The sequence below is a fragment of the Neoarius graeffei genome, chromosome 24, assembly GCF_027579695.1.
Source record: "Neoarius graeffei isolate fNeoGra1 chromosome 24, fNeoGra1.pri, whole genome shotgun sequence".
Taxonomy (NCBI): domain Eukaryota; kingdom Metazoa; phylum Chordata; class Actinopteri; order Siluriformes; family Ariidae; genus Neoarius; species Neoarius graeffei.
The window spans coordinates 46,820,832-46,834,070 of NC_083592.1; the positions used below are offsets into that span (position 1 = coordinate 46,820,832).

General features: G+C 40.3%; 1 protein-coding gene across 2 annotated transcripts in view; it reads right to left on the reverse strand.

Annotated features, from left to right (window-relative positions):
- The window catches only part of noxa1 (NADPH oxidase activator 1), a 36,060-nt gene extending 24,216 nt beyond the window's left edge, over nucleotides 1–11,844 (reverse strand). Inside the window, exons 1-7 of one of the 2 annotated variants that reach the window (XM_060907386.1) lie at nucleotides 11,697–11,844; nucleotides 5,674–5,884; nucleotides 5,497–5,579; nucleotides 5,192–5,300; nucleotides 1,806–1,937; nucleotides 1,091–1,198; nucleotides 924–983 (exon numbers count right to left, since the gene is read on the reverse strand). In XM_060907386.1, coding sequence (XP_060763369.1) covers nucleotides 924–983; nucleotides 1,091–1,198; nucleotides 1,806–1,937; nucleotides 5,192–5,300; nucleotides 5,497–5,579; nucleotides 5,674–5,847 — 666 coding nt within the window. In that variant the 5' untranslated portion in view covers nucleotides 5,848–5,884; nucleotides 11,697–11,844. The remainder of the gene's footprint in view (nucleotides 1–923; nucleotides 984–1,090; nucleotides 1,199–1,805; nucleotides 1,938–5,191; nucleotides 5,301–5,496; nucleotides 5,580–5,673; nucleotides 5,885–11,696) is intronic. The other variant, XM_060907387.1, reaches the window with a different exon arrangement.
- Between the last annotated feature and the right edge of the window lie 1,395 nt (nucleotides 11,845–13,239).

Here is a 13,239-nt window from a genome sequence, read left to right on the forward strand (position 1 = left end):
AATTTGAAGTTCTTTATGGAAATCAGGGACGCTGTGTCATTCGGACTAAAGAGGAGAAGGACGACCCAAGTTGTTATCAGCGCTCAGTTCAGAAGCCTACATCTCTGAAGGTATGGGGTTGCATTAGTGCGTGTGGCATGGGCAGCTTACACATCTGGAAAGACACCATCAATGCTGAAAGGTATATCCAGGTTCTAGAGCAACATATGCTCCCATCCAGACGACGTCTCTTTCAGGGAAGACCTTGCATTTTCCAACATGACAATGCCAAACCACATACTGCATCAATTACAGCATCATGGCTGCGTAGAAGAAGGGTCCGGGTACTGAACTGGCCAGCCTGCAGTCCAGATCTTTCACCCATAGAAAACATTTGGTGCATCATAAAACGGAAGATACGACAAAAAATACCTAAGACAGTTGAGCAACTAGAATCCTACATTAGACAAGAAGGGGTTAACATTCCTATCCCTAAACTTGAGCAACTTGTCTCCTCAGTCCCCAGACGTTTACAGACTGTTGTAAAGAGAAAAGGGGATGTCTCACAGTGGTAAACATGGACTTGTCCCAACTTTTTTGAGATGTGTTGTTGTCATGAAATTTAAAATCACCTAATTTTTCTCTTTAAATGATACATTTTCTCAGTTTAAACATTTGACATGTCATCTATGTTCTATTCTGAATAAAATATGGAATTTTGAAACTTCCACATCATTGCATTCCGTTTTTATTTACAATTTGTACTTTGTCCCAACTTTTTTGGAATCGGGGTTGTACTAAAGGTACAATAATGCACTTTATTTTCTGAGCGCTTGTCAACCCTTTGAGCAAAACCCATAACTGCTTAGATCTACTCCTAGTATGGATTCAGCTTCATTTATAATTCATCAAATTTAAAAATATTGTAAAAATTATATCCGTACCTGCAACCTAAGAGGCTCAAAACCACCAAAGTCATCATTCGGGATGTCAGAAATGATGACCTTGAAGAAGAAAACAATACAATAAATAAAATATACAATCACTGCCCACTTTAGTTTCTCAAAGCTGTTTAGGGAAAGAGACTGGCTACTATTTTAGTGATATGTACCTCCGCTTTGCCCAGGAAGTCTCTGGGCTGAAGCTCCTCCACGTCCTGTTTCCTGGGCCGGAACACCACTCCCTCTGGGACCAGGAGAGGTGCGATCAGCTCCCTCTTCTAACACACACACAACAGAGCAAAGCGGGTGATTACCGTACCTGCATGTCCAAAATCATGCCGTATTCATTGTATAGTGTGCTGTTTAGAGAATTTTGGCCTTTTATATGTAACGTCTGATAGCTTAATCTAGAATATCCATCTTCTAATGTATTGTTCCTGGATACCACAGCAGAAGACCACATCAGGTTCCACTCCTGTGAGCTAAGAACAGGAATCTGAGGCCACAGGATGACCGATACTGGACAGGTGAAGCTTAGTGCATAAGCAGGTGTATAGATATTCCTAATAAAGTGGCCAGTGGGTGTATATGTATAATGAGTTCTTGAATGTTAATTCAGACTTTTAAACCCTCTAACAGCATGTAATATCAATATATCATGGGGAAGCCATGGCCTAAAGGCTAGAGAAGCAGCTTTGGGACCAAAAGGTCACCGGTTTGATTCCCTAGACCAGCCGGAATGGCTGAAGTGCCCTTGAGCAAGGCACCTAACCCCCAACTGCTCCTCAGGCTGCTCTGGGTATGTTGTATGTCGCTCTGGATAAGAGCGTTTGCTAAATGGCAGTAATGTTATGTAATATCAGTATACTGTATGAGCGTTCTTACCGCTACACTCTGCAGGGCTGCGTCGACTTGACCTCCTCTTTCTCCTCCCTCCTGTAAAGCAGCCTGGAGGATCTCTGCTGCTTTATTCCACTGTTTTAGTCTACAGTGCACAGCTGCTGCATTATAGAGAACCTGTCAGACCCCACACACACACACACACACACACACGTATTGCTGTACTGTTGCTTGATCTTATTATCTCTCTGTAATAGTACAACGTACAGCTTGTCACGTCTCCTGTGAACACAATGTGTTTAATAATGGCAACACGTTTTCTCAAGTAGCCACATTTGTACGGGTCTGTGTGTAAGCAGAAATTCCATTCCTTCACAAACCAGGAAGCAGGATATAAACCACAAAACTCCCAGCACTGCTCTCCTTTCAATGAACAACAGAATCCAGTCATTCTGCTTATGAATCAGCAAAAAGACACGCAGATATTTTTCATCCAGATACACTGGATATCTGAAGTCGTTCCACCTGTTTGGGCTGAGGAACGCTCTTCTTTGCAAATGAGGAATGTCTGATATGTCTAATCTTCCCCCAGCACTGGATCTGACATTGCATAAGTCAGAGAAGAACGGTGCTGACAAGTGAAACCAAGACCACTGTTGATAAGGAAAATGAGAGAATGTGAGCAATTTCCTTGGACATTCGGGCAAGGATGGATAGATTAGATTAGCTTAGAAAGAAAGAGCTGAATATATGAGGAAATTATAAATCACAGATGAGTCACCTACAGTCAGCTCCAGAATTATTAGAACACTTCCTGAAACTTAGCATTAATGACTAACTCAAGTAATGCCATATTCAGACTTTTAAACATTTTGGATGCAGTATAGTTTTATTTTTATTTATCTCTCGTGATGATACGATGCCACTTTTTCTATTCCAGTACCGGTACTGAAGCTGAAATCTTTAATATCAGCTGATAACCACACCCATTTTAAATGTTTTCTTTAAAAACGTCTGAGCTGGGCGGCACGGTGGTGTAGTGGTTAGCGCTGTCGCCTCACAGCAAGAAGGTCCTGGGTTCGAGCCCTGGGGCCGGCGAGGGCCTTTCTGTGTGGAGTTTGCATGTTGTACGCGTGGGTTTCTTCCGGGTGCTCCGGTTTCCCCCACAGTCCAAAGACATGCAGGTTAGGTTAACTGGTGACTCTAAATTGAGCGTAGGTGTGAATGTGAGTGTGAATGGTTGTCTGTGTCTATGTGTCAGCCCTGTGATGACCTGGCGACTTGTCCAGGGTGTACCCCGCCTTTCGCCCGTAGTCAGCTGGGATAGGCTCCAGCTTGCCTGCGACCCTGTAGAAGGATAAAGCGGCTAGAGATAATGAGATGAGATGAGACGTCTGAGCTGAAAAAAAAATTTTTTTAAACTTAAAAAAATATAGGAAAACATTCATAGCTAAAAGAATGATTTCCACAAAACTGCAGCTTTCATGCAAAAATCTCTTTCGTTGCTAAAATAAGAAATATAAAGTACCCAGTTTCCAGTTCCAAAAAAAAAAAACATAAAAATTTCCAAACCCAATTCCAAATTTTCTCAATTCCTTTCCAATTAATTATTCTTTTTTTTCTCTCAGAAATCTGATCCACCATGTTTTGCTGGTATCAGATCAGTGGCATCTCTAATTTTAACATCCCCCCCCCCCCCCCCAACAAGGTTGTTTAAGTAGTCCATTTTTGGCAAAACGACCGTGTTAAAAGTACTGGCACCCCAATAACTCTTGGACGAGGCCTTTCCCCAGAAAAAAATGACACTTCTAATCTCTTCCTGTAATGTCTAAAGAATTTGGAGATGATCAAACTCGTAGATGATCTTGGACTCTCCTCTAGTTCAATGTCCTTTTTTATCATAGAGTTGTGCTTTTGGATTTATTGATGTTTTTGAAAATGTGTGTGTGTGTGTGTGTGTGTGTGTGTATATTTATATATATATATATATAATCTCATCTCATTATCTCTAGCCGCTTTATCCTGTTCTACAGGGTCGCAGGCAAGCTGGAGCCTATCCCAGCTGACTACGGGCGAAAGGCGGGGTACACCCTGGACAAGTCGCCAGGTCATCACAGGGCTGACACATAGACACAGACAACCATTCACACTCACATTCACACCTACGGTCAATTTAGAGTCACCAGTTAACCTAACCTGCATGTCTTTGGACTGTGGGGGAAACTGGAGCACCCGGAGGAAACCCACGCGGACACGGGGAGAACATGCAAACTCCACACAGAAAGGCCCTCGCCAGCCACGGGGCTCGAACCCAGGACCTTCTTGCTGTGAGGTGACAGCGCTAACCACTACACCACCGTGCCGCCCATATATATATATATATATATATATATATATATATATATATATATGTAGTCCAATCTTTGGGAAATCACTGAACAGTTGATTCCTGTTTCGTTGGGATTTGGGCACATGTAAAACCGTTCACCTTTGGGAAACCAACCAAAATCAACTATAAGAAACCAGCTGCAAGGACTCCATGATAGAAACTCTTTCTGAGCACAACGTACAAACTTTCGCACCATTGGAAATCCAATTGGAATTTTATATTGTGCTCAGATAAGACCAAAATTGTACTTTTGGGCTATTAAAATCATAACCATGATTGGTGAGAAAAGGAGGACTGCATACAGAGAAAGTCCCCAAAACCCATTGTAAAATATGGACATTGATCACTGATGCTTTTGTACTGCTTCGTCTACTGTCTATTGGTCCAAGGAATCAATAACAATGGATGGCACCAGGAATTCTTCTAAGCACCATGATATTTTAGCCCCAAACCTGTTTGCCTCTGCCAGGAGGTTCAGACCTGGCTGGAGATGGACCTTTCAATGATATAATGATTCCAAACAAACACAGAAATGTTTGCAGGGACACAAAATAACCATTTTGACCATTGTAATGACCATTTTAGCCGCTGGATTTGAGCTAAAATGGTGATCTAAAATGAAAATGAAAGCTAATAATATGTGTTCTGCTTGGAGGAGAGTCCAAGATGCTCTACAAGTTCCTCCAAGCTTGTTAGACGTTACAACGAGGAGGCACAGCACTGTTCTTCTCTCTAGAGGATGCTTCCTCAAATGTTATTTGTGGGAAAATTTGCCAAAAATACACATTGCTTAAGAAAAGATTGCATATGTGAACAAACATTGGCTTATAATAAAACTTTGCTGGAAAAAAATGCCACTCATTGCATGTGGTAATTATTTACCAGCAATGAAATTGGAGTTCATGGCAATCCTTCAGGTTATGAGACCTTCTGGTTTTCCAGGTAATTTGTAGTGTTGTGTCTTTAGCTATCTGGCAAATGACCATGTGTGGATGTAACAACGATGTAAATGCCATAAAGGCAAAACTACAGGAATTCGAACCTGCCAGCTGTAGAGTCTATAGCGCAGTCCCAGTTGTTTGTAGTCAATGACGGCATTGGTTCTCATGTGCGTCTGTGCTGAAATGCAGTCGCCGAGAGCCTCGTCCAGTCTGTGAGAGAGTGAGAGAGAGAGATGTAATGTATGACGAAAGTTGATGATGCTGGATATGCTGTATTCGTACAATAAAACAATAAGTGTCTCTTCTAAAAAAATAAAGCTTCAACCAGCAGGAATTGGTGAGAGTTTATCATGACCAATCCCTCACTGTTAAAGCTTCTATCTCTGCTGGTTTAAACTGATCTTACCTTCCTGCCATCATGTGCACTGCAGCCCTTTGGAAAAAGCCCACAGCAAGCCTCTCATCCTTGGCAATAACCCGATCCAGAGCCTAAAACATCAGTTACACCCTGAAGTAAATTAATCTCACGCTACAAGAAGTAGTTTCCTTTTCGCTTAAAAGTCTGTGGTTTTGAGAGTCTCACTTTTATCGCTTCTTCAACCTGGCCCAGGGCGAGGTGGACAGACGCGGTGACGAACAGAGTGCGAGACGTGGGCTCAGAGATCTGAATGAGCTTGCCAAGAGCACCGTACCAGTCTCGGTTATCCACGGCTCGTACAGCTTTGTCCCATAACTGGATAAGCTCAGTGTACAGCATGACTCTGTCTCTAGAAGACCGAATCTCTTCTCAGAATCTAAAATGACAGCAATAAACTATGCTCCAATATACATCTTAATGCACTTCAGTATGCAGTATATATACCAATCAGCCGTAACATTAAAACCACTGACAGGTGAAGTGAATAACATTGATTATCTCATTACAATGGCATCTGTCAAGGGGTGGGATATATTAAGCGGCAACAGGGAGTTCTTGAAGTTGATGCGTTGGAAGCAGGAAAAATGGACAAGTGTAAGGATCTGAGGGACTTTGACAAGGGCCAAATTGTGATGGCTAGATGAGTGGGTCTGAGCATCTCCAAAATGGCACATCTTGTGGCGTGTTCCCAGTATGCAGTGGTTCATCATTAACCGCTATCTCCGCCTGCGGCAGAATGTGCACTAACATGAGTTAGTTGCTTCCATAGATCTCGATCTTTGGCAAGAGCGTTCAGAGGATTTATATCAAGACCTGTCCACGCTGTGATGTTATCTCTCCATCTCTTAGGTTGTTGACCCCTGTTTCTCTTTCCATTAATCATGCCTTCCAAACAGATCTTGCTGACGCCACGATCTGTTCGTTTTATGTGGCCAGTTTGAGTACTTTACTTTTGATGACAGAGGAGATTAGTGACAGTTGGGTTATTTGTCTAAAATCTTCAATTTTGACATGGTCTGAGAGTTTGATGTTAGTCATAAGTCGCATTACGTGATTTTGAAAGACTTCTAGTTTCTGTAGTGCAGCAGAAGTCTAGTTGACACATTCTAGTCCATATAAAACTACAGCAAGAACATAGGTGTTGTAGATGCTTGATTTTATGTGGTATGGGATCCGTCTTGAAGTTAGTCCAATTTTGTTCTTATCAAAAGCAGCCCAACCAAGTCCGATTCTATGGTTCACAGCTATCATTCCGTCGTTTTTTGAAGAGAGTTTGTGTCCGAGGTAGATGAATTCAGAAACTTGCTTTACTGGTTTGCCATATATTGTAAGGTTGAGGTCTGGATTAGATTTGTCTGTTGTCATGCAGTCTGTTTCTGATATGTTGATAGAAAGTCCAGCTTCTGTAGCATGTTTAGCAAGAGAGTTAACAAAAGATTGTAAGTCCTGACAGGATTCATTTATTCCAGAAATATCATCAGCGTAGCTGAGATTGGAGAAAAGATGACTGCCGATTGAGAATCCAGATTGACATTCATCTTCAGTTTTAGAGAGTATTGCAGCGATTACAATGCAGAAGAGTATAGCTGAGAGTACATCACTTTGTTTCACTCCTTTAAAGATATTGACAGATCTGGAGGTGCCAATATCAGTCTTGATGAATGCTTTTGAATTATCGTAGGTGAGTTTTAGTAGGTTTATGTATCTCTTGTTGATTCTGGTGCTTTCAAGAAATTTCCATAGACATGGAAGCTTCACACTATCAAACGCTTTGGAGAAGTCTATGAAGCATATACTGTATATACTGGTTTGTTGAATTCTATGGATTTCTCGATTATTTGTTCAAGAGCAAAGATCTGTTCTATGGTTCCTCTGCCAGGTTGGTAAGCAGCTTGAGTAGGGGGGAAGAATGCATACAAGTCATTTTTGATTGCAGTGGTTAGTACCTACCAAAAGTGGTCCAAGGAAGGACAATCAGTGACAGAGTCATGGGTGTTGAAGGCTGGCCCATATGGTCCAGTCCTACAGAAGAGCTACTGCTGAGAAAGTTAATGCTGGCTAAAACAGAAAGATTGATTGATTGATTGATTGATTGATTGATTGATTGATTGATTGATTGATTGATTGATTGATTGATTGATTCCGAACAGTAAAGAAGAGAAAAAAAAAACAAGAATCAAAACATTGTCATGAACAAACAGAATAGCGTAGCCACAAGGCAATAACATCATAATGTTCAGAAAGGATTAGGAAGAAGTAAATAACTTATCAAATCCTAACCCTCTATACCACCGCTAATCAAACATCACTTTCCACCATAATAAACTATATATACAAAAGAAAACAAAAGCAACAAATAAAAAAGAAAACATACCAACATGGTATAATATAGACCAAATCAAATCATATATACAGATACTTATTATGTTATACATATATACACACATACTGTACATATAACTATACACATATCCATACATCATATAATTATGCATTATATATATATATATAATTCTCATCTCATTATCTGTAGCCGCTTTATCCTGTTCTACAGAGTCGCAGGCAAGCTGGAGCCTATCCCAGCTGACTAAGGGTGAAAGGCGGGGTACACCCTGGACAAGTCGCCAGGTCATCACAGGGCTGACACATAGACACAGACAACCATTCACACTCACATTCACACCTACAGTCAATTTAGAGTCACCAGTTAACCTAACCTGCATGTCTTTGGACTGTGGGGGAAACCAGAGCACCCGGAGGAAACCCATGCGGACACGGGGAGAACATGCAAACTCCGCACAGAAAGGCCCTCACCGGCCACGGGGCTCGAACCCGGACCTTCTTGCTGTGAGGCGACAGCGCTAACCACTACACCACCGTGCCGCCCCATATATATATATATATATATATATATATATACACAATACTCATTATGATATAAATATCCGTACATACCCATACACACATATACACAGTGGTGCTTGAAAGTTTGTGAACCCTTTAGAATTTTCTATATTTCTGCATAAATATGACCTAAAACATCATCAGATTTTCACACAAGTCCTAAAAGTAGATAAAGAGAACCCAGTTAAACAAATGAGACAAAAATATTATACTTGGTCATTTATTTATTGAGGAAAATGATCCAATATTACATATCTGTGAGTGGCAAAAGTATATGAACCTCTAGGATTAGCAGTTCATTTGAAGGTGAAATTAGAGTCAGGTGTTTTCAATCAATGGGATGACAATCAGGTGTGAGTGGGCACCCTGTTTTATTTAAAGAACAGGGATCTATCAAAGTCTGATCTTCACAACACATGTTTGTGGAAGTGTATCATGGCACGAACAAAGGATATTTCTGAGGGCCTCAGAAAAAGCGTTGTTGATGCTCATCAGGCTGGAAAAGGTTACAAAACCATCTCTAAAGAGTTTGGACTCCACCAATCCACAGTCAGACAGATTGTGTACAAATGGAGGAAATTCAAGACCATTGTTACCCTCCCCAGGAGTGGTTGACCAACAAAGATCACTCCAAGAGCGAGGTGTGTAATAGTCGGTGAGGTCACAAAGGACCCCAGGGTAACTTCTAAGCAACTGAAGGCCTCTCTCACATTGGCTAATGTTAATGTTCATGAGTCCACCATCAGGAGAACACTGAACAACAATGGTTTGCATGGCAGGGCTGCAAGGAGAAAGGCAATGCTCTCCAAAAAGAACACTGCTGTTTGTCTGCAGTTTGCTAAAGATCACGTGGACAAGCCAGAATGCTATTGGAAAAATGTTTTGTGGACGGATGAGACCAAAATAGAACTTTTTGGTTTAAATGAGAAGCGTTATGTTTGAAGAAAGGAAAACACTGCATTCCAGCATAAGAACCTTATCCCATCTGTGAAACATGGTGGTGGTAGTATCATGGTTTGGGCCTGTTTTGCTGCATCTGGGCCAGGACGGCTTGCCATCATTGATGGAACAATGAATTCTGAATTATACCAGCGAATTCTAAAGGAAAATGTCAGGACATCTGTCCATGAACTGAATCTCAAGAGAAGGTGGGTCATGCAGCAAGACAATGATCCTAAGCACACAAGTCGCTCTACCAGAGAATGGTTAAAGAAGAATAAAGTTAATGTTTTGGAATGGCCAAGTCAAAGTTCTGACCTTAATCCAATGGAAATGTTGTGGAAGGACCTGAAGCGAGCAGTTCATGTGAGGAAACCCACCAACATCCCAGAGTTGAAGCTGTTCTGTACGGAGGAATGGGCTAAAATTCCTCCAAGCCGGTGTGCAGGACTGATCAACAGTTACCGGAAACATTTAGTTGCAGTTATTGCTGCACAAGGGGGTCACACCAGATACCGAAAGCAAAGGTTCACATACTTTTGCCACTCACAGATATGTAATATAGGATAATTTTCCTCAATAAATAAATTACCAAGTATAATATTCTTGTCTCATTTGTTTAACTGGGTTCTCTTGATCTACTTTTAGGACTTGTGTGAAAATCTGATGATGTTTTAGGTCATATTTATGCAGAAATATAGAAAATTCTAAAAGGTTCACAAACTTTCAAGCACCACTGTACACTTATATTATCAATAGAATGTTATTGTAATTCCTCCTCCCTATACCTCATAAAGATCTGTTCCTTATACCTTTCTTTGAACTGGTTTATAGTTGTACATTTCATCAGCTCCACATTTAAACTGTTCCATAGCTTTACTCCACAAATACAGATACTGAACATTTTTAACGTTGTCCTAGCACTGCGAGTTTTAAATTTCAATTTCTCCCTAAAATTATAGCCCCCCTCTCTATCCGAGAACATTGTTTGGATATTCCTTGGTACTTTATAATTCCTTACTTTGTACATTTTTAAGGCAGTTTTATATTCTATAATATCCCTGAATTTTAAACATTTTGAATTTAAGAATAGTGAATTAGTATGATCTCAGTAGCCAGCACTATGACTTATTCTTATAGCTCTTTTTTGAAGTATAGTTATTGCATGAAGTGAGCATTTATACGTATTTCCCCACACCACTGAGCAGTAATTTAAGTACGGTAAAACCAGGGAACAGTAAAGAATGTGGAGTGAATTATAGTCCAGGATGTGCTTAGCTTTACTCAACACAGATATGCTTCTTGATAGTTTAATTAGTATGTATTTTATATGTGATTTCCAAGTAATTCTATCGTCTATTATTACCCCAAGAAATGTATTATTAGAAACTCTTTCAATGTACATTTATTGCCTTATTTTATAATTATTAAATAACATGATTTTTGTTTTAGACAGATTTAATGATAATTTATTTCGATCAAACCAACTTTTTAACCTGCACAATTCTGAAGAGATTATGTTTTCTAACGCATGTAAATTTGTTCCAAAACAAAACATATTCGTGTCATCTGCAAATAATACCATCTTAAATATCTTAGATACATTGCACATATCATTTATATAAAGGCTGAACAGTTTAGGACCCAATATGGGGGTCCCTGGGGGACACCACAAGCAATATTCAAACGAGTTGACACAGTCACCCAACTTCACAAATTGTGTCCTGTTGCTCAAATAACTTCTTATCCAATTTAATACAACTCCCCTGATCCCATATTGTTCCATCTTATTATAAGCATTAACTTTTTTTCAGCAGTTTGTGCTACAGTAGCTCTTCTGTAGGACTGGACCATATGGGCTACTCCTTCGTGCCCCATCCGAATCAATGAGTCTTCGACACCCATGACCCTGTCGCTGGCTCACCGTTACTCAGACCCAGTCATCTAGCCATCACAATTTGGCCCTTGTCAAAGTCACTCAGATCCTGACATTTGCCCATTTTTCCTGCTTCCAACACATCAACTTCAAAAACTGGCTCTACTCTTGCTGCCTAATATATCCCACCCCTTGACAGATGCCATTGTAATGAGATAATCAGTGTAATTCACTTCACCTGTCAGTGGTTTTAATGTTATAGCTGATTGGTGTATCTGCTAATCTGGCTGAATGAGAAGGAAATTCCCAAAAACAGAAGTAGAAGGTTTGTACAACAGAAAGTACAAAAGAAGAAGAAGTAGTTGTTGTTGTTCATCTGAAAGCCTGGTTAAGCTGAAACAAGCCTCGAAATTACAGGTGTGTCTAAATACACCTATCGTTTTAATATCAGTAAACACAAGTTACTCACCAGCAGGCAAGGACAGAGAAAAGGAAGGTAGGAAAAGTCTTCACCTCGTTGAAAAGCTGATCTGGAGCTGTCCAGAGTTACACAGCAGGTCATTTATGCCGTCTCTCCTACCTGAGAGAAAAGCAAGACTGTTTTTCCCGCCCACACCTCTCAGGGAAACAGGAAACTCTGCCTGTGACATTCCCAAGTGGGTGTGTGTGTGTGTGTGTGTGTGTGTGTGTGTGTGTGTGTGTGTGTGTGTGTGTGTGTGTGTGTGTGTGTGAAGTGTGTGAGTGTAAGATCAACAGAACAAAACAAAGAATGCCGTTGTTCAATGGCGAACCTTATTCAGAATAAACAGGTTGTTCTCAAAACAAAGACTCTCCTTGTTGATAGGTGAAAGGTTTTATCTACATGACTTCTGATTCAAGTGTGAATATACCAACCAACCTGGTGGAAGGGGGAAAAAAGCTGTTCTTGGTCTAACAGTTCTCTTGACAAGGATTTTTTTGTCCTCTGAGTATGAGTGGTTTTTTTGTTATTGTTCTGACGTACATGTGTAATACTGAACACAGTGACTGCTGTATCTGTATTATGACATTACATACAAGATGTATCTGTACATATCTGTAACTCAGTTACCCATTCATCCAAAACCAGAAACATTTCCATCCCTTTGTTCCTAAAATATACATGTTTCACTGTCAAACATTTCTGAAAACAACTTATACAGTACATTTGAACAGTTGATTCCTGTTTCGTTGGGATTTGGACACATGTAAAACCGTTCACCTTTGGGAAACCAACCAAAATCAACTATAAGAAACCAGCTGCAAGGACTCCATGATAGAAACTCTTTCTGAGCACAACGTACAAACTTTCACACCATTGGAAATCCAATTGGAATTTTATATTGTGCTCAGATAAGACCAAAATTGTACGTTTGGGCTATTAAAATCATAACCATGATTGGTGAGAAAAGGAGGACTGCATACAGAGAAAGTCCCCAAAACCCACTGCAAAAATATGATCACTGATGCTTTTGTACTGCTTCGTCTACTGTCTATTGGTCCAAGGAATCAATAACATTTTCTGCAAATTTCTTCAACGTTATCATGTAATTATTAAAATGGTTAACAGATGTATCGTAGGAGGGTGTAGCAACACCAATTATGATGGGATTAGTACTCATCGTTTTCCAAAAGACCAGACAATGAGAGAGAAATGGGAGCACTTGGTCTACACAGGCTGTGCACTGAAACCGTGCAAAGCTCACGCAGCCTGCTGGCGCTTCCGCAGGTGACGTCACAAATCTGGCTCCAGACTCCGTTGGGATTTTTCCAGACGAGTTTTTTTTTTTTTTTCTGCTGTAGACAGATGGCCTTGTGCAAAATTACCCTTCTGGATGAGTGTGTAAAGGGACATACTTTCATATTAAAAAAAATGAAATTGGTCCAGGATATGCACTTTAATGTGTTTTAGATCAAACAGTAAATAATAAACAATAAAAATACAGTAAATAGTCCTATTCCACAACTGTAGTAAACCCTATTATATCAAGAAC